Source organism: Falco biarmicus, chromosome 1, assembly GCF_023638135.1.
Source record: "Falco biarmicus isolate bFalBia1 chromosome 1, bFalBia1.pri, whole genome shotgun sequence".
Taxonomy (NCBI): domain Eukaryota; kingdom Metazoa; phylum Chordata; class Aves; order Falconiformes; family Falconidae; genus Falco; species Falco biarmicus.
Genome location: NC_079288.1, coordinates 1,909,663 through 1,936,918, shown reverse-complemented (window position 1 = coordinate 1,936,918; position 27,256 = coordinate 1,909,663). Strand labels below are relative to the sequence as shown.

Below are 27,256 nucleotides of genomic sequence, written 5' to 3'. Positions count from 1 at the left end.
CAGGAGTGGCTTTTGCAGTTTTCCCTGCCCATCCTGGTGCCTGGAGGAGGAGGGGGACCCACTCCCACAGCCACCCACACTGTCACCCTGCAGCCACCCACACCATCACCCCGCAGCCCTGCTCCGGCACGCGCCTGTGTGTCAGCATCCATGTACCTTAACACGTGAACGTCTCTCGAGCTGACAATCTGTCTGCTGAGCTCACTAAGCTTCATATTAGGTCTTCAAGTGATGTAACTCATAATTAAAAACCCATGTCAATATTCTGAGAACCTTCTTTTTTTCCAGATTGGACAAAAGAAAGGTTAAAAAACACCATCTGTCATGGTAATTTTTTTTTCATATTTCTCTGTCCTTTCCTTCGTTCAAGGGAAGCGGGGAGGGGAGAATGTTCATTTGAAGCTTGCAACATGTTTTATTAATTGATGGCAAATAATCCTAAGATAAAGTGCACAATAAAGTTTTTAATGAGAACATATGGTGGGGAAAATTGATAGGACAGAGCCTTTGAAGGTTTCCTTGTGGGTGCAGTTACAAGAGGAACGAGCAAAGGCTTGCACGGGGGAGCCTGAACACTCCTCAAAGGGAGACCAAGGCAAGGGGCAGGGGGGATCGCTGCCCCTGCCAGCCAGGTACCAAGTGCTCCAGCTAGACCCAGTCCCCAAAGCCATGCCCCAAAACCCGACGGCTCACTGCCGGTCTAAACACAAAACCATTTAAGCTTTCTAAATTCACCTGTGACTTTGATCCGTGCTGGGTGTCCTGGTACCACTGGCTCCAGGGATGCTCCTTCACATCAGCTGGGTAGGAACAGGCTTAAGCTAAAGTGAAATCAGCTGCTCATAAAGAGCAAGTGGCTCAGGAGTTTATGCCCATTTGGCCACCTTAATTAAACAAGAGTGAGTTTGCACAGGGATGCAGGCTTGCTTTCATTTGCTGTAAAGCTAACAGACCCCATCCTGGAATGACTTTGGTAAAACCAGGAGGAAAAAAAATCTTGTGTTTTCACATTACTTCCTGCTAAACCCCATGGACGACCTTTTGCTTCTCCATAACCTGTTCTCTGCAAAGCCATACTACACTGAGATGATGCAACAAGGACATGGGACACCTGAACCGTGCCCTGTACCCAGCACCCTGCACAGCATCCCCTGCCCCTCCTTGCCTCCCTCGCTGTAAAACTGCCATTAAACAGCAGCAACTTCAGGCTCCACCCTGAGAAAGGGAGCGAAGCCTGAGCCAAAAGGAAATGCCCAAAAGCACATCAGGAGCTGTCTACCATGAAGTGTTTTTTCTTAATAATGTAATTCATTTATTTTAGATTTATTAGCAGCACCCAGCTGTGCTGCAGACACATTCACAAAAACCAGGGAACGCGACGGGAGTGGGGGGGTATTTAAAGCAACATCTGTGACAAAAATAAATAAAAATTACCTCCCAAGAGGTAACCTGATCCCCAAGCAGCCATATCCACTAAATATGGGATTCTTCCAGGGACGAAGTGACTTAGGAGCACAGGTCCCCAGCTGATTTCTAGAGGACTTGTGCTTACTTCGGCATCTCCGAATATCCCATTCTAACGCATGTCCATAAACAGTTACACCCTCCAAACCAAACACACCCTGGCCCTTAATCCACCACTCCCAGAGGAGCCTGAGAAAACAGCCAAGTCTTGCAGGGTATGATGAGAATTAGCTCATGTAGCCAAGTGCTCCCCACCACGCACCAGCATGTTTCAGCACTCGTGAACCAGTTCTATGTCAACGAAGGCCAACCCCTGCCCTGGCCGTGCCGGCCTGCTGGGGATAATACCTTCAAAACACGGGAGATTCACCACACGTGCTTTGGGAAGGAATTTTGCCTTGTACCCCACAGCAAGACACAGCTCCGGGTGATTCAACACCTTTAGCAACTCCTCAAGCCCCATCATGGGATGCGGATGCACAAACAGCCCCAAGGATCTGGGCTCAGGCTGGTGCTGGAGGCTGACCCCAGATTTCATCAAACAGTCACTTTAGAATATAATTAATTCCTTCATTAAATGGAAGTAAAGAAATGAAAAGGCATCTGGCTTTCACACAGTTCATGTTCACATAGAGAAGTGGCTCGCCTCCACCAAAATCCAGCTTTCAGGTAGGAAAAAATCGGGATTCACACGGTTCCAGGAGCTGGAGCTTTAAAGAAAATATCCTCGGAGTGGAGAGCCTGGTGCTTTTCCAGCCTGTTGATATTTCTTGGCCCCATTCGATTCAGTCATGAGACCTGGCCGGGGCACCTCGGGTCAGGAGCTGGAAGTGCCAGTTTGCATCTGTAACCCATTAACCACAGGCAGATACAGATACTGAAAGAACTTTGATTTAAAAACATAATAGCTGCAAAATAAGATGCCTTGCACCTGGACTTCACAGGTTTTGCCAGTCATTTGGGACTCCTGCCTAACACTTTTAAGACCCTGATGAGATGGACAAACAGTTCTGGACCAGGAACACACTGACTGCTTATAAATGCAGATATTTTTCAGTAGCACACAATAGAGGGTGCTTCCATTTTCCAGCAACCAGCCCTATTGCCCTTCAGGGGAGCAATGAAAACCAGATCTTTTGAAGATATGATCCCAAAACAGCCATCATGCCCCACCTGCACTGGGTGGTCCTACAAGCTCCTGCCCTGGGCAGCGCAGGAGGACCTCCAGCGTCCCAGCCCCAGCTGGTCCCTGGATCCCAACCCAGCAGGATTCCTCTCGTTCTTCACATGGACTTTCATACTCAAACCAAACATGGGAGAGGAGCTGCCAGGAGCACGAGCAGGTGGTGGTAGTGCCCGGGGGAGGACGGGCAGGCTCAGCCAGCCCTGGCAACTTTCCCACACTTTCCATGATCCCTTTTTATTGGCACTGTGACAAAAGATGTCAAGGACAGTGCCAAAGGTGCCTCTCTGGCCTTATGGGGTGGCACTGGGGAGAACTTGCCTTCCTACAAGGGGTCCCTCTTTGACCCAGCAGCTGGATCCAGGGCAGCTCTGGGACCCGACATGGGGGAACACCTCGGTGCCATCCTCGGGAGCAAAATACTCCAAAAAAGCCCCACAGCCAGCAGCCCCCCCTTACTGTCCAACCCACCGGCACCAGCTCCTGCAAAACAGCCCCAGGGCAGAGAAAAAGGTCCCCCACATATGAGGGGGTGAGCAGCAGTAATAGGAGGGGTAACAGCAAACAAAAGCTCCTTGGACACTTAAACAGGCTCAGGACCCCATCGGGACCCCAGGACCGTGGCGGTACAGCCCCGGGAGGAGTGTCTGCAAAGTGCCCAAATACCTGCATGGCCCCTGTTTCAGCAAAAGGCTTTTGGAGGGGCCCGGCTGGCTATCAGTTTGTTTAACACAGTATCCTGGGAGAAGCAGAGACACCTCCCCGAGCCAACAGTTCCAGCAACTGACCCTTCATCACACCCCATCCTCCTCCTCACCCTCTTCTGCACATGCAGCCTCTTCCCACGGCTGTGCTCCCTCTCCCTGCTCGTTTCTAGCGGGATTTCCAGCTTTTTGCAGCAGGTCTTGAAGGAAAAGTCAAAACGAAAAGCCTGGCAGTGGCAGGAGGATGATGAAGGTTTAAAGGGAGGGAACTTCTTGGAGGAACAGGGGGTTACTTGCTTGGAGAGCCGTACGCCCACCGCTGCCCTTCCTCCCTGCCAGTTCCTCGCTGTTTACCAAAAGGCACAGACCAACCCAGACCCGCACAATATTCACCAATTTCCATGCACCTACTTCCAATAGCCTGCTCTTCATCCCTGCCAGGTAAAGTCCTGGGACACAGGCAGGATAGAAAGGAAGTTTTTTCTTATGGCAGCTCCTAAAATTAAGACTCACAGAACAAAAAGGCAAAACAACAAAAAAAAAAAAAAAAGGCAAGAAACTGCGTAAAAATATTTGCAACATTTATCTTAAAGCACTACTGGAACAAAAGGCATCAGTAGTGAACTCGGGTCTTGCCCACAGCACTCGAAAACTGGCCAGTTCCATTAACACAGTAAAGGCAACATGCAAGCGTCTGTACATATTATTTTTTTTCCACATAAGGATACATATATAATTTTTCCCACAGAACTTTGGACTAAATGGAAAGTTGGGCTAGGAATCCTATGAGAAGAGAACAGAATTTCCCAGGAGATTTCCATACTTCCTCCCGGCGCTCAGGCCGGAAAGCTGGTGCTGTGAGAATTGTCCTTCTCTGGGTGTTTTGGCCCATCCTCTTCCAGTGCCAAACAACCTGGGGCCAAACGGATGGGAAACATCAGATCACCTCTGTTTTTTTAATTAAAAAAAAAAATGATGTAAATATTGTTCAAAATTTGGATAGAAGTTCAGACTTGAGAAGCCATTTTCAAACGGGGAGTCTGCAATCAGACATGGGCTGTGAAGTTATCCAAGCCTGAGGTTGCTCCAAAATGACTTTGCTTTGCCGTGGGACCCACAAGCAGAAATCCCAAGCCACCGATGCAACCCTGACCAGGCACCCTTTGGAAAACGGGACTTCAGCTCTTTGGAGGACACCTTGTTGACATTTGTTCAATAATGAGGCATCCACCTTTGGCATAAAAATATTCTATCCAAGGGAGAGAGAGGGGGATCAGCAGGTTTTCAAGGAAAAAAAAAAAACAACCAACTTTCCTCACTTCATGGCTTGATCCTCCCCAGGACTGAGGGGGTGAGGCCATTCCACCTGCATTCTTTGGGACAGAAATACTACATAAAGTGAAACTTCTCTACTAAAAAAAAAAAATATTTTCATTGTTTCTTAAGTTGGGCTAAAGACACTTTTCCTTATTGGCTGGTGTATCAAAGAAGCAATCATAAATCTTACCTAATTTTTAGAAAGCAAGGCTCTGTAAAGAAGATGGAAATGCAACATGCAGCCCTGTCATACTTGGTTACTGTCCCCATCAGTAGCCCATCCAAACAGAGCCCCAGGAGGCCAACAATTTGCCCTAAGCCAAAGAAAAATTAATTTGTGACTTCAGAACTTCAGGCAGACTAGGAAAAATGACGGCTTTAATTTTTTGCAGACCTATAATAACGAACCGCTTTCTGTTCAGTCACAGACAGAAACCTGCAGAAAATGCTTTGCCCATCTGCTGCATCCCACAGAGCAACACAGCATCTGTAATTCTTTTTTTCTGTCTAGAGACTAGATGGCAGGTCCTTGGGAATCTCATTGCATCGCTATGTGTGTGGAGCAGTACAGGCAATGATGCCAAAAAAATCCAGTTTCTAAAGAGATAGAAAATAAGGACTGGGTACCAGCTTAAAAGCAAACAGAAAACAAGATGTGTGGATGTCCCTCAGTTCCAAACATCCACACTACTACATAAACAAACCCCACCAAAACTATCTGACCTTGCACCATGGATAAGGTTTCCCCAGATCTGTCGCCTCTGCTGCTGATTTTGCCCTGATTATCACCAAATGCCAAACCCATTTCTTTACAGTAGCTTTTTCAAACCTGACTGCTTCCAAGTGGAAACCAAGTTCAGCCACAGAGTCCCATCACCACCCAACACCCACATAGGGATCTTCTCTGTACAAGTCCTTCCAATTCAGAAAATACAAATCTTAAGGGAAAACACTAAGGAAGGATCTGAGGAGCTGGGCTGGGGCTTTTTCTGACTTCAAACCCTTGAGGTCTCACCTTTGTGAAGAAAGAGCATTGCCCACACCCAACTCTGTGCACAAAACCAGCCCTGTGCGCTCAGCAGCGGTAACTCACCCACATTTTGGACAGTAATTAGCACCGTGTGTGTCCTCCCCCCACCCCTGCCCACGCTCAAGGAGGCCTCAGGTCGGCAGGGAGGAGGTGGGAAGGGAAAGGAGGGGTGTTCAGAGTGAATTTCAGACTTTCGCATCCCCTCTCCAGATGTGCCGGGTAAGCAGCCGGGAGTGGAATCTGACCCCGGAGGAAGGGATTTAAGACATGATTTAGCAGTTTACCTCCAACGTTTGTCCTGAATTTTTTACGGAGCAGTTCGAAGTCAAGCTGAGAAGTTTCTCAAGCCCTTGTCCAAGCTGGCAGGGCCGCCGTGCCGGTGCCAACCCTTGCCCCGTACTTCCCCGCAGATTCTAGGAACTTCACCCGAGCAAGAGAGGAATTTTTCTGCAACCTCCCTCCCTCGCCCTTGTACTTTTTGGCCGGGACTGCGTAATACCATTTGGCCTGTCCTGGCAGCCAAGTGCCAAGGTATATATGTACGTACCGATCAAAATGAATGGAGCTGCTGAATTAAGTGTTGGAGCAAAACCCCACAGGACAATAAAATCCATTGATGGTGGAGTGGAGTCCAAGTCTCCATTGCTCCAAGCCAAAGCTCCCACAGCAGAGCCCTCTGCTGTGGGATGGTCACCAGCCTCCCAGCTGGATTGCTCCTGGGGAAAAGCCACTTCTCTCTGGAAACATGATGGGCAGACCTCTGCTGCCAGCTCAATGTGGGTTTATGTCTTCTTTCGGATCACCTACCACCTAGTCTGTAGCCATCTCAGAAGCTGCCCAAACCCACACCCACTGGAAGAGGAGTCCTGGTCACCCAGTCCACATAAACTGAGACAGGGCATGGTTGAGCAGGCACTGGTTTAAGCCAGGTCCAGCACATGCCCTGGCAGCCTGGTGACTCAAAACAATGATGGTTGCATGTGCCTTTGCCTTCCAATGCTTTCCTTTTGCCATGCAAAACAAAAAGTGGAAGCAGCTTCCAGTTGCCACGCTGAGTTTGGGAGGGAGAAATCTCACCATGACTCAAACGGAGCAAATTTGATACGGACAGCCATTGACAAGGGATAAATAGTAAAAAACCTGTAGGATGTCAAATTTACAGTTGCTCTCTGGCTCTTTTCTGACTGTAACCACACTTTAAACACTAGTTTATGATGCAAACAGCCAGCAACCTACTACTGGAAGCTTGTGGAACGAACTACCCACTTTGCAGAGATAGCAACAGCCCAGGTAGACATGGGCAAGCCAGCTCATTTGAAGGCTGAGCCAGGACAAGACGACTTGCTTGGCTCTGGGATGCAAACCACAGCTCTGAGCCATTGATGCTGCCCATCTGCATGTGAAAAAGCAAACATATAAATAAAAATTACTGTGAATGGCAGAAAACGATGCCGGAGAGCATTCCCACTGGCTTGGCTTCTCCTTAGCCCTGGAAGCAGAGCTGCACCGCAGCCAATGCTCGGCCAGAGCCAGCCTGCACTCATTCGCCCACCTCTGCGCCGGGTGTGCAGGCTGGGCTGCAAACCCTCTCCCACCCACGCTTGTTGGAACAAGGAAGAGGCTGTACGCTCACAGCTTTTAAAAATTATTAATGAAAACGCCAATGGGTTGGTCATGGCTTTTTTTTAAAAAAAAAAAAAATAATTTGGTTTTGAATGACACAAACCCTCCTGTATTGCAAAAGCTCATCTACCACACATTTGCCAATGGTGGAGTCTGCTTTCTGCAGAGGAATGATCCATGATCTGCCAGGGTTTTGGGTAAGGATGGAGGTTGGAAAACTCACTGAGCTGCCTCTGGGATGGGCCTGCTGCATGACTGCAAGAGCTTGTTTCAGCTTTCTCCTGTGGTAGCTTATTTCTGCCGTTGAAGGCAGGAGAGATTCATGCTTGATGGTTGCACCATTGCCACCGAACTGGTTCCTAGGGGGTGCTGGCACTGACACCCCAGTACACACGTGGAGTCCATAGTACAGTAAACGGGCCAGGCAGATTCTGCACTGCGCTCCCCGCTAGCACACAGCCGCTCCCCAGCAGCTCTTGAACATGTAACACCTTTGCTCTGTTTGCTGGATCTTTAAAAAAACCCCAAGACGAGACCAGAAAGGTGCTGGTTACCCAACCTGAAAGGTGCCGCAACAAAAAAACCTGCAACCTCAGCCTCTTATTTTTACTTTTTTTCTAAAAGTTGTGGAGTTTTCCTCTGTGTGTCCATGGATCTGTCATTCTGATAGCTTCAAAAGTTATTTAGATAAGCCGACCCTTTGGCCAGTTTCAAGCCCATTTGGGAAAAGAAGGAGCTGCTAAAGGATGGAGCTGTTACAGAAGATGATCAGGGAGAGGAAGAGAAGCCTATGGACATGGTGACTGAGAAAGGACTGCCCTGTGGGCACGTGTCACATAGATGCATTGGACAGAAGAGAATTAACCCAGAGAAAGCTTTTGTGAATGCCCCAGTAATGGGAAAAGCTTTCACCCATCTACTCTGCTAACAGAGTAAGGGTTTCTCCACCCTTCACCCCACCTTTGGAACAGGATTTATAGGACGGGAGCAATTTATTTCTAGCGATCTTGAGCCAGGTGCGCAGTAGTGGCACACCAGCACCGGAGCATGGTCTTGTGTCACACCCAGCACTCAGCTCTTCTGAAAAGTCCAGCCATAACCTCTTACATTTGCCGCTCACCACATTCCTGCAGCCTGTGCCAATGCCACTGCAGAGGCTGGGACTCTCCAGCAGACAAAGCACACAAAAATGGCCATAAGAGACCGACAAGGTCACACCGTGCCGTTCGCACGCATTCACCAGCCCCTATGGCTTTCTCCACTGCAGCAAACCCGGCCACTGCAAGCCAACCCTACTGATCACCCTGCAGTTACCGGCAGATCTCATTAATGCAATTCACCCTCCTGAAGATCATAATTTTAAAGAGAGAGAGAGACAGGTGGCACACCCTTCAATAGAGAGGTTTTTCGTAATGGTTAAGCACTGGCCTGCAGCCAGACCGCAGCTCTGAAAGCTCAGGGGCAGGAGGAAGGGACTTGGGAGCTGAACTCCAAATTTCACAACTGGTCCCATACACGCACAGGGACGAGCCCAAACCCCCACATTCAGGAGGCTGAAGTCAGATCTTGATCTGAATTCGGTGGCTTGGGCTAGTTTCAAGAATCACAAATTACCTCTACTTATTATTAGTAGTAATAATAAAATGTTATTTTATGCAGGAGCTTTGAGGCTCATTGTGATATGCAGACAAGCGGTTAGACCAGGGGTGAAACACACAGCTGGCAGGAGTAGGTGGGATTTGCATTGTCTCCCGCAGCTCCCAGCACCGAACTCTGCCCGAACCCCGCGATGGGAACATGCCATGTGCAGGTCTCAGCACCACCTGAGCTCCACGCCAGCCCCCAGCCCCAGCCTGCCAGCGTTCACCTCAAATCCCCGCTCCCGGCTGCACAAAAGCAGAAAGATCAGTGTCCTGGACCTTCACCGTGAGCACCACCAGCCAGGTTTGTCCCCTGCAGTGGCCACAAGCCCGGGGCTGGCTCTTGGTCTTCTGCCATGGAAGAAATTTTACCATGGAGAAGCAGGATGAGGTCAGACACCAAATCAGTTTGGCGCAACCCACGCTAGCTCAAGTCTGCATACAGCAATCTTGTTGGGCTTTGGGGGGAAACTTTGTGAATACGGTCGTCTAGTCTTTCTTGTATTGCCCAGTTTTGGAGTTTGTTTAGTAAAAGAACCAAAATTGATAAAAAAAGATGTTGCTTCAACCTACAAAAAAAGGAGGGAGGGCTGGAGCCTGGAGAGGACCCACTGGAGCACTTCTTTCCAACCGGACTTCAAACGGATTTCCAGGAGCTCGGCCTGAGCTGCGGAACACCTTCACCCAGAGCCAAACGGCACCAGCAAAACCCACTGCCTCCCCTAGAAAAACACCCCGACAAGCAGCATTTCTGCTGATGCCAAATGCTCCACGAGCTCAGCAACCCCAGCCCCTCAGGGGACAGTTTTGTTTCTCTGTCTTCCCTCGCAATGCAAAGCCTCCCCCGTGACCTTCAACCAGGGCAGCGTTATCAGACCGGCCGCTTCCAGGCTGGGACCACTGGAATTGCTGGTCGTGTTCCTCAATCATGTTTGCAAACAAGCCCTCATTTCCCGCTGGCTGGGCGAGTGCCGGCACTTTGTCCCTTTGAATCCTCGTCTTCAGCCAACGGCACCGAACACTGAGCAGTCCTCACCACAGATGCTCAACGCCATCAGATTCAAGGAGTGGGTAATTAATATTGAAAGGTGTGATTGCAGCCAAGCAGGCTGGCTAATCAGCTACTGATTTTGCTCTAACATCCGATCATTTAGAAATATAATCTGGAGGCGGTGGGAGGGACAGAGGAGCACTAACAGGAATTACTGTGGAAATGCCGTATCCCTTTCCACGTCTAAACACCGCACAATTACGGCAGTGACTCGGTTACTTCCTTATTCATCAGGCCAAGGCCAAGTTCCCAAGCTAAGGAACGTGGATGTATTTTTTCCTCCAGCCCTATTCTGCAGCAGGTCAAATGTAGCTCTGCAATACGCAGTCCTTCCCAGGCTGCTGCATTAGCAGCTGGATCAGGAAAAAAACCTTTGGGGTGAGTTTGGTATCTCTGCCTCCCTTAAATCATAAAACACCAATATCCATTTCCTATAACATTGCTGTAACACAGACCCAAGCTACCCGCAGGAACACGGCCAGACCAAGGCTGCTCAACTGATGCAGCTCTAAGCACAAGGCAAGAGGAGGAGGACGCACTCACACTACAGTTTGGAGATTCATCACAGGTCATCAACCCCGTGGATCCTGTCAGGCCATTAAAGCGAAGGATTGCTGTGACTACGTCATGTCCAGAGATTCCACAACAAAACAGTTCCTTTAAAATTCCATGCAAACCAAACCCCGTGTTTCACATATAGGGTATTTTATACCCTATAGGTATAATTCATGTATAGAGTATTTTATAAGCGCACTATCTTGTAGATGGGCTACATTAATAATTAGCGTTCTGTTTCGATGAGTTGGAGACTGCAAGGAACCACCTGGTTGATTGGGCTTCAGGGAGCTATCAGTGGCTTATTGAAACTCAGAGCCCCAGACCACCATAGCTGGGACCTCCGCAGAGCAGGTAGCTCTCCGAAATTACTCACTCCACAGCTGACACCTACCACCGCATCCCTCCATCACTCCGGTCTCCCTTATCCCTAACAACATCTTTCCACCAAACAAGCCATCCCAGGGCAAGCAAGGGCATGGTCATTTTGCAAAGCACTGTAGATCTCCTTGGCCAAGCTCTTTGTAAGCCAGAAAAACACAGGGGAAAGCCGACACTGTGCTGAGAATCCTGTCCCCCCTTTTCTGCAGACCTGTGAGCCCATCAGCCTGGCTGTCCCACAGGGTGCTGGGACACAAAACGCTCCCCAAGCCACAGCCACAGGCTGTTGTCTCACCTTGTGCAAAGGAGATTAGAAGCCAGGATCTTACGCTACAAACAATGAAGCTCTCCGTCTCCTAGATTTGTGCAAATCATTGCTCTCCCTCCCCTTTTTAATTAATTGAAACAATCCCTCTGCAAAAATGTTCCCGGTTTTTCAACCCAGGAGGGTTTCCACACCTTTCCCCTCCCACTGTTGGAGGGGAGGATGGCCCTGGGATGCCAGCACGGTGAGAAAGGACACAGACCTGCCCTCTCCTCACATGGGAATCAGCTGCAGCGAGCCCGCATCCCTGCGACAGCTGTTTGTTTTGGATGCGAAGCCTGGTGCCTTGGGTTAGATGTTACTCAAACTGACCTTTCCTGTTTTGTGAGTCAACGGTCTCAGATCAGGCGAGTCAGGCACAAGATGTTGAAAATTAATCAGCATCTGGGGCTGGCAGGGAACAGCTTGATTGCAGAAATGGCACGTGGTGGGAGCAAACAGCCTCATTCTCTCAGCTGAGGCGAGGACCTTGAATGCTCTGCTAAAAAGCCTTCCTGGGGCCATCATGAGCCCCTGCAAAAGAAAGGGCTTATAAAGCACCGAGTGGTCACAATCCCACCACAGAGTCAGCTGAAAGCACTCAGCATCCTGCAAGGTCAAACTCCAGGTGCTGATTGCCAGGGCTCAGCCCGCACGGGAGGGATGCACTGAGTGCCCTGGCAGAGCTCCCAGTTGAGGGTGGCAGCACCAGGCAGGCAGTGAATGGGTCACAGCACGGGCTTCCTTAGCGCAATCCACCAGATTCCCCTAAAACAGTCCAATAATTTCTGGGATTTGCCTTAAGAGCCTTACCGAGGCAGAGAGGTCCCCTCTCATGTGTGGACACACTCCACAGCCACCCAGTTGTACTCCTGGCTTTTTCTTCCACGAATGCTGCCAGACCAGTAAGACTGGATCTTATTTTCTTCAGGGGATATTTTTTTTTTCTCCTATCCCAAGATATATCTCTCCAACCCCAGCAGTACAGAAAAAATGTAGGCATTATCTGTGTAGTTTCAGGTAATTTTGGAGACCTCAGATTCATCACCTTCTCAGGGACTGTTGCTCAGACTGTCTCAGAGAACGAGCATCTCGGAAATTATTCAGTCTGGACACCAAACCTGGACCCAAAAGATAAAAGTGACAGACAAGTAGCTAAATAAAAAGCCCATGAGGAGTTGTACGGGCAGCAGGAGACAGGTGCCTGCCTTCCTACAGATAGTCCTCAGCATCTGTGGATTCTCTGAGGTCTAGTACAGGGGAAGCTCACATTGCCATTCTTCTTCTCAGCAATGTTGTACTGTATCTTCACAAATTACCAAAAAAACCTGATCTCTTCAACATCCTCTTTGTCGAATTTGGCTGAAATTGGAGCAGGAGTTCAAAAGGAGGATGCAGGGCGCTGGTGAGGGAGGATGAGACACACACATACACGCTCATACTTTGTTTGGTTTGAGTTCAGGCACACAAAAGGGACGCTAAGAAGCCTCAGTAACAGGAGGATGAAAAAAAAAGCCAACCCAACTGTTTTATAAAGAGCAAACACTCCCCACTGCCAGGCCCCGGGGCCGGTGGCATGAGGACAGTCCCGTCCCAGGACTGGCAGAGCAGTGCTGTCCTGGCCAGCACGGATCCAAAATCCTCCTTTGTTTCTCAACTTGGCTCTTTGAGTTTTCTTTGCTTATTTTTTTTCCCCTTTTTCTTTTCTTTTTTTCTTTTTTTTTTTTTTTTCCCTAAGGTAACAATACCTCCTTTCAGGCACTGCCAAAGTCCTACTCAAGCCCACTCAGATAAGAGCTGGCAGGAAAGGTAACTGCCATCAATATTTTGGTGAATGTTAACTACCTGAGGACAGACTGGGTGGGGGATCACAACAGTCGGTTGCAAGCACCTGGGCTGTGTTTAAAAACACCACATTAAAAGTCATCTCCCTCCCTGGATCCCCTTGAATTCCCAGTAAAGTCTCTCCAGCGTAAGTGGCTGTAAAAGACAGCGCTTAGCGAGTCGGGACTAAGCCGGCAGTCATGCTCCACACGAAGGTACGTTTCCATGATGCTACTTTTGCGGCCGTTTCACTTACTCCACTAAAATATTATTCTTCAGCCAGAGTTTATTTTGGATAAGTGTGGCAAGTAGAATTTGTAGCCCTAAATTCTCAAGTGCAGGCTTCAGAATTAAATGTTAAAATAAAAAATAAAAATAAATTAAAATTGGGGATGTCTTTTTTTTTTTTTTTTTTTTACTGGGGTTTCCCAAAGAGCTGCAGGCTGCCGCTCCCTCGCCCAGGATACGGGATACGGGAAAGCGGCATTTTGTCTGTCTTTTGTGAAGGTAGCACCTGTTTTCATCCTTCTCTTCAAAGTTAAAAATCATTTCGTATGTTATGAGTAGGAACCCAGGATTACGATAAAGAGTGGTTTCAGACTGACAGCAAATTAAACTGCAAGCCAAGGTATATATACACCATTTGGAGACATATTTATAATAGGTTTTTTCCTAAAACCAGAAAATATAATGATATTCTGTCATGGAGTCTGAGACTTTCTGTGTTATTATTAAGACATAGCAAACATTTCTAGGTAAAAAACTGGGAGCTGGATGGTGTTATTCTCAGAATAAACTTTTCCCACTTAGCAGCAGGATGATTTTTTTTCTCATGTTCATGCAAAAAAAGTATGATTTTTGCCAAGCTAAATGGCCAGTGCATATTTCTAATCTGTCACAGATAGGAGAGGCAGGTAGACAGGCAGACGCAGAAAAACCAGTACTCCCTGCCCTCCGATTTCTGTTTTTCTATCACACTCCGCCTTGCTGTATTGCTTTGAACGCACTGAGTGTGATGCTGGTTTTTCTTTTAACCGTAAGCGCACCATGCCTGCGACAGCTGTTCCTTCTTTTTTGGTACATAAATGAAGCAAAATGGAATAAATCACAGAATCATAGAATCATTTGGGTTGGAAAAGACCTTTAAGATCATTGAGTCCAGCCGTTAACCCAGCACTGCCAAGCCCACCACTAAACCGCGTCCACCAGTGCCACAGCTACACGTCTGTTAAATACCTCCAGGGATGGCGACTCCACCACTTCCCTGGGCAGCCTCTTCCAGTGCTTGACAACCCTTGCGGTGAAGAAATTTTTCCTGAAATCCAAACTAAACTTCCCCTGGTGCAACTTGGGGCTGTTTCCTCTTGTCCTGTCCCTTGTTATCTGGGAGAAGAGACCGACACACACACCCCAGCCCCTGTCAGGCAGCTGCACAGCCATCAGGTCCCCTCCAAACCTCCTTTTCTCCAGGCTGAACCCCCCAGTGCCCCCAGCTGCTCTTCATCAGACTTGTAGACTGCTGCAAAATTTCATTGTTAAATAAATATTTTTTTAAAAAAAAAAGTTAGTTCTGTTTACAGATCAAATAGTGATTTACAGAGAAATTCAAACAGCAGCTCTGTCTCGGCTGCCCAGCACCAGAGCCAAGGTGGGTCCATATGGGGACCTGGACCTCGGTCCAGCCCCAGGGCAGGTATTTAAAATCAGCCTTTAATTTCGGTGCCTTTTAAATAAAGCTCACAGTCTTTACCCCAGTCCCTTTGGACACCCACCCCGCGAAACTCTCTTAATCACCTGGACGGGCCAAAAAAGGATGAAATGGGTGAAGCAACCGTGAACCTCTCAGAGGTGCTGGTCTGCCAGGAGCATGGTGCCAGCCCTGAGTCCCTGGGTGCCCAGCAATGCCGTCCAGCCGCCACCATCAAAACCAGTCACCTTAAAAATGGCTTGAAAAGCTTTTCCCATGGAAAAAGGAGCCTGGGAGCTGCTCAGTGATGTGTCCCTCTCTCCCTGGGACGGAGCACCCTCAGCATCTGTGGGGAACTGGAAAATGATGTCCCATGCTCAGCAGCATCCTTGGAGCTAGGAAAACACTCAGCACTCTTTCCCAGCCACATCCTGTCCCTAACTGATGGAGACACACAGCCACATCCAATGGCGGAGAGACCAGGGCAAAAATATGACTAAATTTAAGCAGAGCAAACCCTGTCTCAGCATGCCCCGCAGTGGGTGCCCATCCCCGAAGGGACGTGCACAAAGCCAGGCACCGAGCGGTGAGGGACCGGGGTGGCCCGGAGCACACCCTTGGCTCTCCCCGCTTCCAGCAGCCCCAAGGAAGAAATGCAACACAAAACACAAACAAGTTTTTATCTAAATTCTTAGACACGTCTTAAGATTTTTGTTCTATGTAAAGTAAAATATTTATATAGCGCTCCGGCACACAGCTACGCACTTGGCATAAAAGAGGAACAGCAAGGCACAGATATACATATTTTCGGTATATGTGAGTGCATGCATACGTGAGTCTGTCTTTAGATATATACATATAACTAAAACAAATCCCTGTTTATTACTCAGTAGAGAAAACTGCAGGTTTTTTACATAAATAATCCCAGTGTAAATAAACTCCCCACCCTGAGCAAACTAAAAGTGATCCCATAGCAGATTTCTCTATTTTTCAAATAAATCATCGTTCCACCCGAACATGGACCTGGCAGCTAGAATTTCCAAATCACTCAGGAGCAGCGGTGGGATGGGAGCTGGAAACAACCCAAACAAACAATTTTACAAGTTCCAGAAGTCAAATGCCTGCACACCCACCCCCCCACCACCACCACCATATCCACCATCCCTCTTTTTTACATATAATTTCTTTTTTTTTTTAATTTGAAGAGTGGGAGGGTTGGGCATCGCCGCATTCATTGGCCCATAGGAAATCAGTGACCCAGGGACATCTGCAAGCCATTAGGACACAGACTTCAGGTAGCTCCCAGAAACACGTGCTGTCCACATTACACCCTCCAAGTATATTTCCACAACTTTACTTCTCCAAATAAACAGTCAGGCTCTCCCCGCATTAGCAAGGAGCTGCACAAACAGGTAGAGAGAATGGCAGTTTTATTCCCCCTTCCAATTCTGATGGATTTCTTGTAAGCTGTTGCTGGGCTGTGTAATTTGAACTATTGCTTGGAAAACATAATAGGGCCAGTTTAAAATTACAGCCATTTATTTATCTGTATGTGACTATGAAACATCATGTACGATTTGCACAGCGTGTTAGTTCGCTTCCACACTATACCCAAACTGCTGCCTATAGGAGCATGTTGTAAGGAACTAATGGTTCAAAACAAAACAATATATATATATGTATATTAACTAGAATCCACCAGGGTTTATAATTGGGTGGAGAAATATTTTATTTTTTTTAATTTATAAGCAGCTTTTATACCTTCTAAAGCAATCCTACTTCTCTTTAAACTCACTAAGAGCTTTCACGTTGCCATGCACGTCCCTGCACAGGCACAGGGACATGTGCGGTGCTGGCAATGCTGACAGCGGGGCACTCATGCACTTATAAGAAAAAACGGGAAAAAATGGGTAGAAGATGCTGCTGACCACATGTTGCCAGCGTTTGCTTTAGGGCATTTTTCCTTTTCTGGAGAGCTCGGTATTGTTATGAATGAAAACTACGTCTTTTGTCCTCATTACCGGAGCTTTACTTTTGGCTTTGATCAGTTTACCTTGAGTGATTCGAACCAGATTGATTTATCTTAGCATCTGATGGAGAACTGCTTCCAGCTCTGGCTGACAACCGCTCCGCAGGGACGGCCGGGGGATGCCGGGGCTGGCAAACAAGGCAAATCCGCAGCCAGCAGCAGACCAACAGACATCACTGATCAGGCCAAAAGTATTCACACGCATTAAAGGTGCACCTCGAAAAAATAAAAATAAATTAATAATAATAATTCTCCTCTTTTTCTCCCAGGAGAAACACCCAGCACTTTGGGGAGGGTATTTCCATTCCACTTTAACCAAGCCTGATAAATTTTCCATTTACTCAAGTTTGCAGAGCTTCAAGCCAAACACTGCAAGCAAATAAATAAATAAATAAATAACCCAAAAACGTATCGCTTTAATCTCCAGCAAAGAGCATTTGTGAAGTACAAGGTTATGCGCGGTGGTTTCCAGCTGTGGGAGAAAGAGCAGCAGAGAACGGCGAGGTTATGTCTATTTGCTATGGTGGAGCCTGCGCCGGAGCCAGGGAGTGTTCCAACTCCTCCGGCGCTGCTCAGCTCGGAGATCCGGACTCCAAAATGTGAGCGAGGATAAATCCGTCACTGGATTTTCCTTTGGGGAAGCAGCTCAGCAAACTGGGGAGCTGCCCATCAGCACTGGTATTTCTTAGTAGCAAAGTTAAAAATCCCCATCTTTCTCCCTCCTTTTCTCAGCTTCTCATATTTTCAGCATTTTCAAAGTTTTTTTCCGGGGGGGGGAAATCTTTTCTCTGATCCAAAAGACGACAATGACTTTACTGCCGTCCCTCAGGCTCAGCCTAACCCTGAGCACCTCAGCAGGATCTGGCGCCCAGGCGCTTCATGTTCCCAGGATTATTTTTTAAGTGGTAAATCTTAATGCTATTTAAAGTGATGCTATTTCACCAGCCACAATGAGTGTGCAGTTATTTAATAGCTAAAACAGACAGACAGGGTCAAATTAACACTGCCACCCAGCTCAGCCCTTGTAAATAATCAGAATCATTTTACAGCAGCGCTGAGGTTCTTCCGAAACTTCTGAATTTCCTTCGTTTTATTCTATAGAGTGAGTCCATCGAGACAGTATTTTTAGGCATGAATTAAAACACTGTAAAAGCAAATATCTTCCAGGCACTTGCCTCAGAGTCTTCAGACTCTCTGTTACCTTACACGCTGAAAAAGAGGGGGGGGGGGGGGGGGCGGGAAATGCCCATCCTTCAGCTTCCTCACCCATTCCCAGGTCAGCACGTGCCAAGCTTGAATCAACACACCCTATTGTCTCCAGCTCAAGCTTTTGAGGATGGTATATTATCATGACAAGCTGGAGAAACAGATAGTTGTGGGGTTTTTTTTTAAGTAGAATAATGATGTAAGTATACAGTGTCAAGGAATTCTTAGCTAAATTTACAAAATGCATAACAATTCTGCCCCCAGTACATCACCAACCCCCTACCCCCTACCACTCTTCCTCCCTCTCTTTTTTTTTTTTTTTTTTTTTTTACTGTACAATGACCTTCTGATAAGGACATGTCAGAATGTGCCTGAGAAATGCTCGGGCTTTTGAAAAATAAATAGATATGACCACAGGACCACAGCTTTGCGCAAGGCGGAGGCTGCAAACCCTGCACAGGAGGCCGGGGCAGGCGTGTCCAACAGCCCCGACGCGAGGTCACCTCTGGACCAGCTCAACTCCTCCGTGGCATCAAGGGTCCCCTTGGAAGGGGCTCGACACCAGCCTCATGTCCTGGGGACCATGGCTGATCCCATGGCCCTTGGGCAGGTCACACTGGAAACCCAGGTGCAAGCTCCATTCCTGCATCCGTAAAGCTTTTGAGATGGGAAAGAAATGCGTGTCGCTCAACGCAGGAACACCTGGATCGGAAATATGGGAGATACATGCCCTGGAGACCTGACCACGACTTGAAAAAGGTGATGGAAGAAAACTAAAACATGAATATCTTGTGTTGCACGTAAAAACATTGAGCCGCAGCCAAGGGGGTGACTGCCCCCCCCCCCCCTAGCTCACAACCCTCGTTCCTTAGAGAGGAAAAACCCAGAGCACGCAAAGGCTGTTTGGCTGCTGGAATTATTTGGTGCTTGGTGGGATGCAGCCTAATTCTCATTTTTAATAAAATGTCATTGTTGAGGAAGGAGTGATTTTTATAGGAGGGAGCGATAATTACGCTGCAATTAGTTGCGCTGCACCACCCCCAGGACCTGCCTGCCGAAAGCCGCCATCCAAAACCACTAGAGCAGACGGTCCCAGAAAAATCCAAAGGCACTATCGTATGTGGTGTTCGTGTTTTATGCCATCAAAACAGTTTTGATATCAAAATTAAGCAATCTGGTGCAGGAATGCCTTTTTTTTTTTTGAGAATTCCACTACAAGCCAAACCTTGCAGGTTTGCCCCCGTTTCACACCATGGCAAATGTGAGCAGGGAAAGCGTTTCTCTGGAGGGGGAAGCAGCCCCAGCTTCTCCTTGGGTTTCTCACTGACTGGGGGAGATGGACTTGAGCACAGAGGTGCTGCTGGCCCTGTGTGACGTCAGAGGGGATGGGGTGACATCACAGCCTCCCTAGCAAAGCCAGCACCCATCCAACACCCATCCCTTGGGGGGTGGGGGGGTGTAAGACCCCCTGCAGCGGGGAGGAGAGGCACACAACTTTAGGAAGGAGCAAACTTAATCCAGCTCAAAGGGGTAGCTGAATACACACGCACACACATCCCCCCAGACACCAGTAAAATATAACTGATTTCAGCACCGCAGATCTGATGCGCACCAATATCATACTTTAAATGTTTAAGAGAAAAACCTCCCCAAACACCCCAGGTGGGTGCTATTCCCTTCGCTACCAAGACTCCTGTCTCCTTCCCTCTCTGCTCAGAGCCCGGGACAGATTGTTTCTTAAAAACCGGTGATTTGGTTTAGCACAAGGCAGAAAACCCCATCAAACAAGGGCTACAATCCACGCGCTTCTTGCTGAAAATCTTTGCCACGGTCCGAGCTTGCCACTTATGATAAAACAATGTTAATTCTTTAAAAAGAAAAGAAAACTTCCATCCTGACGTAAAAGCAGCAACAGCTCATCACTTGAAAGGAAACTTCTAGCCTTGCAAAACAACTGCGATTAATCAACTTGTCCATATTGTCTACATAGCCCATAGAACAGGAATTAGAAATAATAATTCAGAAATCATAAAATTACATGTGATAACATAACTGGAAAGCTCATTTCCATTTCTCTTTTGTTTATTGTTCATACTTGTCAAACCACTTTCTTTTCTTAAAACAGATTCTTTTCTAATGAAAAGGCAGAGTCCCTTTCAGCAGATGGACTTTCAGAATGAAAAGCGTTCTAATTATTACACTTTTCATTAAATCAATTATCCTCCCAAATTGTTTTTCTGTTTATCTTTGCCAATCAGCAGTAAAGCCATGGAAAAATCTTTTGTCACCATATTTTTCTCCTCCAGGTACATTTGTTCAGATTTTTGCTACAGCAGCTCCAGCTGAGATAAGAACAATCTACTGCCTGAGTTTTCTTTGATGTTCCTATAACAAATACATATATTAAAAGAGATTTGTTGAGCTAAATTCCACTCACGCACTAGCCTAGAGCTAAAATTGCCAAGGGAAAATATTTCAAAATTATGTCCTTTAGCATTTAGCTAAAGCATTGCTATAGCTTTACCTTTTTCACTGCAAATAACGACACACAATTCAGCACATCTTCTCTTGGGCTACTGCATATTTAGCAAAGTGAAAGGCATGTAACGCTGTGAAAACCGTCTTCAGTGTCGCAGGCATGAGAAACCCCAAATGCTCCTGAAGAAAAACCACCCTCTGCTCTCATTCCCCTGTTCTTTCAGACAAAGGCTCTGGAAGCAGGACAGACACTTACCTTTAAACTCACCCAAAGAAAACTAGTTTCCAAAAGTTTGCAAGGAAAAAAAAAAAAATCTCAGGGAAAGATAGCAAGGACAAGCAGGGTCTACCAGGGTGATTGCTTTCAAACGCATTTATTCAGAGCTCCTTCCCCCACTGCCTTTTGCATTATTAAAAAAAAAAAAAAAAAAAAAAACCCAAACTTTTTTTTTACGTGCCATTTCCAATACCTTTAAAACCCACTTATTAAGGTCACGGTGACAATCGTGATAAGGGATCCACACCAGGGACCGGCTACAGAGGCGGCCGCTGCCCCAGGCTTGTCCACCAGGACAAAGCCTGCAAATTAAAGCAGCAAATTAAAGCGGCTTCGATAAAGCACCAACTTTAACGCTCGAGTTGAAATGAAAAATTATGCCCTGCGTGTTCGGTGCCGGGGGAGGCGGTGGAGGTCTCTGCCCCCAGACCCGGGCTGGCGGAGCCCCGTCGGGGGAGGGACGCGGGTCGGGGGCGCCCAGGTCCCATCCTCACCAGAGACCCCCGCTCCTGGAAACCTTGAGAGATGCCATCTGCTCTGCCGGCCACCCCGGCACCCGCTCCCCTCTGCCAGCACCCCGAAGCTGCGTTCTGACGGGCACGGGGAAGCGATTGGCAGCTAAGAAGGCACATTCTGCCCGCTTCGCTGGGAACAGAAATATTTGCATTTTTCTAGAGATAACCTGGAGACCCCCCCGCGCTGTTTTGTTTCGATGACAAGAGTTGGTCACCCCGGGAAAACTTTTCTTTTTTCTTTTTCTTTTTTTTTTTTTTTTGGGGGGGGGGCCGGGGGCAGCCTCCTTCCCCTTGCGGAGCTCCCGCACGGGCTCCGCCGGCAGAGCCCGCTCCCTCGCCCCGCAGCAGGGCAGTCCGGCCGGCCGGGGAGCAACGGGGCGGCCCCGCCGGGCTAGAATAACGTTATGGAAGCAATATCGGCGGGGGGGCTACACGGGGCGGGGGCGACGCGGGGGGATGCGCGACAGCTCCCCCGACACAACCCCCGTGGGTTTAGGGGTGTTCTCGGTTCCACGCCCCCCGTGTCCCCCCCCGACTCTGCGCTGAGCGGGGGCGGGGGGCGCAGCGGGCGCGGACACCACCCCCCTACCCGCCCCCGCCGCGCCGTTCCTGGGCTTTTGGCGCCCCCTCTGGACAGCAGCGCGCACCGCCCGCGGGTCCCGCCGCGCCGCGCTCCGCTCCGCGGAGTCCCCGGCCGGCGCCGCGCTCCGCCGCCGCCGCTCCGCGCCGACGGGAAAACCCACGGAAAGACGGCGGAGAGCGTGCGCGTGTGTCGTCCCCCGTGCTGGCCGCACAACCGCTGAAAAACCAGAAAACACCGCGGCGGGCGCAACGCAGCCCAGGGGCGCGGAGGTCCCGCGCCTGCGACCCTGCACCCGCGCAAAGGGCCGCGCGGCGCCGCGCCACCTCCCACCCTCTCGCCGCCGCCCCCTGCGCGGCGCTGAGCGGCACTGCGCGCCCGCCGGCCCCGCCCCGCGGCGCGGCGCAGCCAATGGCGTGCGCGCCAGCCCCCGGGGGCCGGCCGCCCATTGGCGGAGCGCGCCCGAGCCGAAATCGCCGCGCAGAGTATTTATTCCCGCGCCGCGGCGCGGGCCGCAGAGCCGCGCTGGAGACCGGCGGGGCGCGCCCGCCCCCACGCTGCCACCGACGGCCGCCCCGGCCCCGCGCTGCCCACCGACGACCACCCGGCCCCGCGCTGCCCACCGACGACCACCCGGCCCCGCGCTGCCCAGCCAGCCCCGGCCTCCCGCCACCCCGGGGTTTTGGGTTTTTTATTAATTTTTTTTGTACTTTTTTTTTTTTTTTTTTTCCCCCTGACTTTTCTCTCCTGCAACTTTCAAAAGTTTCTCCTCCTACCCTTGTTGGGTTTTGGGTCTTTTTTTTTTTTTTTAACTTAGACGAGTAGGGGAAAACAATAATAATAAAAAACTTTTGCAAACTTTTTCCAGCTTTCTCCCTCCTCTCTGTAGCTGGGCTTCACACTGGTGGAGACTCCGGTCACTCCTAGTTTTACATTTTTAACCATTCCCTGCCCTTTAGCCACCTGATTTTTTTATTATTATTATTTTTTCATCCCCTGTTCCCCCCTCTGCCACTGTCTCGCATGAATCTCCTAGACCCTTTCATGAAAATGACAGAAGAACAAGACAAATGTATCTCCGATGCCCCCAGCCCCACCATGTCGGATGACTCGGCCGGGTCCCCCTGCCCCTCTGGATCCGGCTCGGACACGGAGAACACCAGACCCCAAGAAAATACCTTCCCCAAGGGTGACCCAGACCTGAAGAAGGAGAGTGACGAGGACAAGTTCCCGGTGTGCATCCGAGAGGCAGTGAGCCAAGTGCTCAAGGGCTACGACTGGACCCTGGTCCCCATGCCGGTCCGGGTGAACGGATCCAGCAAAAACAAGCCCCACGTGAAGAGACCCATGAACGCCTTCATGGTGTGGGCACAGGCGGCCCGCAGGAAGCTGGCGGACCAGTACCCGCATCTGCACAATGCCGAGCTCAGCAAGACCCTGGGCAAGCTTTGGAGGTGAGTGCGGAGGCTGAGACCGGGCAGTGGCGGGGCAACGGGGGATGCTGGGGGACCAGGCTGCAGCCTGCAAAGTCCACTCCAGCAGCCAGAGGAGGTGGAGGAGGAAGGAGAGGATGGCTGCAAGGCTGGAAAACTCCCTGAAAACTTTTGCATGTGCTGGCAAACTTGTTTGGCATAGAAGAAGCTAGAATAGTAGGGAAAAAGTTGGGAAAGTGGTTCCCTGTGGCTGCCTTCTGATCTTGCAAGTGGTTTCTTTCCCTTGAGCAATGCTCGGGGTGGAAGCTGGCCCCGTTGGGCAGGAGGGGGCTGGGCAGGGGGCTGGCAGGACCCCCCACTGCCACCCAGCCAGCCTCCACAGCTGGGCGAGCAGGGCCTGCCTTGGCGATTGTTTGTTTGTGCGTGCTCTTGTCCAGGGGAAATGATGGTTTTTCTGGATTGCATCAGCTTGGCCCGGGAGGAGAGGCGATGCGGGGCGAGGGGAGGGGGTGGGAGAAGCCGGGCGCAGGGCAAGCGCCGGGGATGCTGTGCCAAGCCCTGGGTGGGTGGGTGGGTGGCTGCGATGAGTGGTGCATGGCTGGGTGCCCTCCAACTTCCAAAATAAGCAGGGAGGGGAGAAAAACAGAAGGAAAGTGAGTCACCTGGCCGCCTCTTACTCTGTGACTGCAGAAGGGAGGAGGAGGGGGGGGGCTGGAAATCCTAAATTTGCGGCCGCTCTTGCGGCAGGAGTAGAAAGCAGTAAGCAAAGCTGCCCTGGCAGGCAGCGACGGGGCCCTCGCCGAAAGCACCCCGGGGACCGGACGGGTGCCCTTGCAGGGACAGACAGAGTGGGGAGGGCAAGGGCCAGACCCTGCCGTGCCTCTTGCACCTCTTGTTTGGCCACCAATGCAATCTAGGGGGGCAGGGGGAGAGGAAGAGGGGGGCAACAACTGGCATGTGCCCCAGATTGGGGGTTCAACATTTGGGGGGATTGCATTGCTGTTCGGGGGGGATCCAGGGGAAAGGTTTGGGCTACTGTTAATGCCATGGGGGGGGGGGGAGCTGCTAATGCCCCCCCAAGCTGCAACTGACCTCTCACCCCATCCGTGTCCCCCCCAGGCTGTTGAACGAGAGTGAGAAACGTCCCTTCGTGGAGGAGGCCGAGCGGCTGCGGGTGCAGCACAAGAAGGACCATCCCGACTACAAGTATCAGCCGCGGCGGAGAAAGTCGGTGAAGAATGGGCAGTCGGAGCAGGAGGAAGGCTCCGAGCAAACCCACATCTCCCCCAACGCCATCTTCAAGGCGCTGCAGGCGGACTCCCCGCAGTCGTCCTCCAGCATCAGCGAGGTGCACTCCCCCGGGGAGCACTCGGGTAGGTGTTCAGGGGGTGCTGTGGGGCAGGGGCGTAAGTCGCGGCTACCTAAGGAGGGTCGCATCCCAAACCAGGGGAAATTGGGATGAGGTAAGAGGCGGTGGGGAAGGCGAGAGACCCAGAAACATGGTGAGAAGGGGATGGCTGCACCGCGGGAGGGGCAGAGCTGCCCACAAGCCTTGCCTGCAGCACGGGCACACCAATGCTCACCCCTGTGTGCCAGCCCCTACAGCCACCTCCACCCCCTCTGTCCATGAGAAATGCAAACCCGTATTTAACAGGAAAAAAAAAATGGAACAGAAGACAGCCCCACTTTTGCAGCTGAGGTCTGAAGGTTGGATTATTTAACCCCACGCGATACATCGGTGCTGATGGGGCTCGTATCTGTGCTCCTCGCACCTGAGGATGTTTGTGTTACCCTACACAACCGCTTTCCAAAGCAAATGCGCTGTTATCCAGCCGGGTTAACTAACCACAGACCGTGGGTTAACTATTAATGGCCTTACCGTGTCCGGCAGCACCCCCCACCTCAGGGAGCTGTGGGCACAGGGGTGCCCAGCCACAACACCCCCTTCATGCCCGTGCCCTTTCCTTCCTCCCGCAGGGCAATCGCAGGGCCCCCCCACGCCCCCCACCACCCCCAAGACGGACGCGCAGCCGGGCAAGCAGGACCTGAAGCGGGAGGGTCGCCCTCTGCAAGAAGGTGGCCGGCAGCCGCCCCACATCGACTTCCGAGATGTGGACATCGGCGAACTCAGCAGCGACGTCATCTCCAACATCGAGACCTTTGACGTCAATGAGTTTGACCAATACCTACCCCCCAACGGCCACCCGGGGGTCCCGGCCACCCACGGGCAGCCTGGCCAGGTCACCTACACGGGCAGCTACGGCATCAGCAGCACGTCGGGCTCGCCCGCTGGGGCTGGCCACGTCTGGATGTCGAAGCAGCAGCCACAGCCGCCACAGCCCCCGCCGCAGCCCCAGCCGCAGGCACAGCATGGGCTGCCGGCGCTGAGCGGTGAGCAGGGCCAGGCGCAGCAGAGGACGCACATCAAGACGGAGCAGCTCAGCCCCAGCCACTACAGCGAGCAGCAGCAGCACTCCCCGCAGCAGATCAACTACAGCTCCTTCAACCTCCAGCACTACAGCTCCTCCTACCCCACCATCACCCGCTCCCAGTACGACTACACCGACCACCAGAACTCCAGCTCCTACTACAGCCACGCCGCCGGCCAGAGCAGCAGCCTCTACTCCACCTTCACCTACATGAACCCCACGCAGCGCCCCATGTACACCCCCATTGCAGACACTTCTGGGGTCCCCTCCATTCCCCAGACCCACAGCCCACAGCACTGGGAACAGCCCGTCTACACACAGCTCACCAGACCCTAAAGCCATTAAACAAAAAGTAAGAAAAAAAAGAAGAAAAAGAAGTAATTAAAAAAAAAAAAAAAAAAAAAAAAAAAAAAGAAGCAAGAAGAATGGAAAACTTCTGCAGACTTTTTCCTTCTTTGAAATTAAAATAATAATTAAAAAAATACGCTAAACTTCAAGCTAGCGGGGAGGAGAGAGCGCCTGGAGCCTTCTGCACTACAGCTACAGCATCCTCCAGGAAGCGGCCAGACCGCTCTAGAGAACCGGCAGAACTCGGTACAGACTTGCCAAGGACTGGACTTTAACTTTGCTTCCCGGGCGCGGTGTGGAGATGAGATTTCTAACCAACCAGCTCAGCTGTCTTATTCTCTGGACTTTTGTAATGATTTTTTTTAGCAGTAATTAAAAAAAAAAAAAATAAAAAAAGGGGGGGGGGCGGGGAGAAAAGAGAAAACTCGGAGTCCTCTGTGAGGAATATTCTCTATTTTAAATATTTTTTAGTATGTACTGTGTATGATTCGTTACCAATTTGAGGGGATTTATACATATTTTTTAGAGAATTTTTTTAAATGCTCTTATTTTTCCATCAGCTAAAAAATGACACTTAGTGGAGCAGTCCTAGGTTTTCTTGCAGAGGTATTTTTGTATAGATAAGTGTCTTTTTCTCTAAAAATAAAAAAAGCGAAACGGCGTGCTTTTAACTGGGAACAAAGCTCTGTGAAGTGGCCGGCGTCAGGCTTGGCGATGGTCAGCTCTGCAAGCTGAGATTGTGTGGGGATGAGCGTGGGAGAGGCTTTATTTTTCTAACTCATAGCAAAACCAGCCAGGAGGAGATTTTTAACTTTATTTTTTAAAACCTTGAGCCTTAAGAAAGAGAAAGGTGGTGGTTGTTGGTTTTTTTACAAAAAAAAATAAATAAACCCACACACAAACAAACCCCCACACGCAGCAGAAAGTGCTGTCCCGAAGCCTTAAAGCAGCCCTGCGATAATCACTTGTCCCCAGCTCTGCCCGTCCCTGGGCTGGGGGGGGCTGAGCTCGACCCCCTCCGTGCAGCCCCCCCCCCCCTGCCCCAGGCCTGATGCAAAACCCATCCAGGGGCTCCTCTCTGCTTGCGGAACATCACAGATACTTTAAATTATTTATTTTGTGAGAAGAGCAGTTTTAAATCACAATTTTCTTTTTCATTTTGTTTTTGTTTTGTTTTTTTTTTTAACCTCCCTTCTAT

At 50.0% G+C, this 27,256-nt stretch overlaps 1 protein-coding gene and 1 long non-coding RNA gene across 3 annotated transcripts in view; one reads left to right on the top strand and one right to left on the bottom strand.

Moving 5' to 3' along the window:
• Positions 1-17,009, bottom strand: part of LOC130160337 (uncharacterized) — a 31,665-nt gene extending 14,656 nt beyond the window's left edge. The window contains exon 1 of one of the 2 annotated variants that reach the window (XR_008825988.1): positions 16,817-17,009. This is a non-coding gene — a long non-coding RNA (uncharacterized LOC130160337). Of the gene's footprint in view, positions 1-735; positions 1,004-16,816 lie in introns of those variants that run through there. The other variant, XR_008825986.1, reaches the window with a different exon arrangement.
• Positions 17,010-22,434: 5,425 nt separating this feature from the next.
• Positions 22,435-26,976, top strand: SOX9 (SRY-box transcription factor 9). The gene is made up of 3 exons (XM_056362738.1): positions 22,435-23,302; positions 24,401-24,654; positions 25,259-26,976. Exons 1-3 carry the CDS (start codon positions 22,872-22,874, stop codon positions 26,044-26,046), a joined length of 1,473 nt encoding a protein of 490 aa, XP_056218713.1. The 5' UTR covers positions 22,435-22,871; the 3' UTR covers positions 26,047-26,976.
• Positions 26,977-27,256: the final 280 nt, after the last annotated feature.

Bases quoted from the DNA above. Each gene is read 5' to 3' on its own strand.
- SOX9 (XM_056362738.1), top strand. From the start codon at position 22,872: ATGAATCTCCTAGACCCTTTCATGAAAATGACAGAAGAACAAGACAAA. The intron at 23,303-24,400 runs GTGAGTGCGGAG...TGTCCCCCCCAG, and splicing joins ACCCTGGGCAAGCTTTGGAG to GCTGTTGAACGAGAGTGAGA. The intron at 24,655-25,258 runs GTAGGTGTTCAG...TTCCTCCCGCAG, and splicing joins CTCCCCCGGGGAGCACTCGG to GGCAATCGCAGGGCCCCCCC.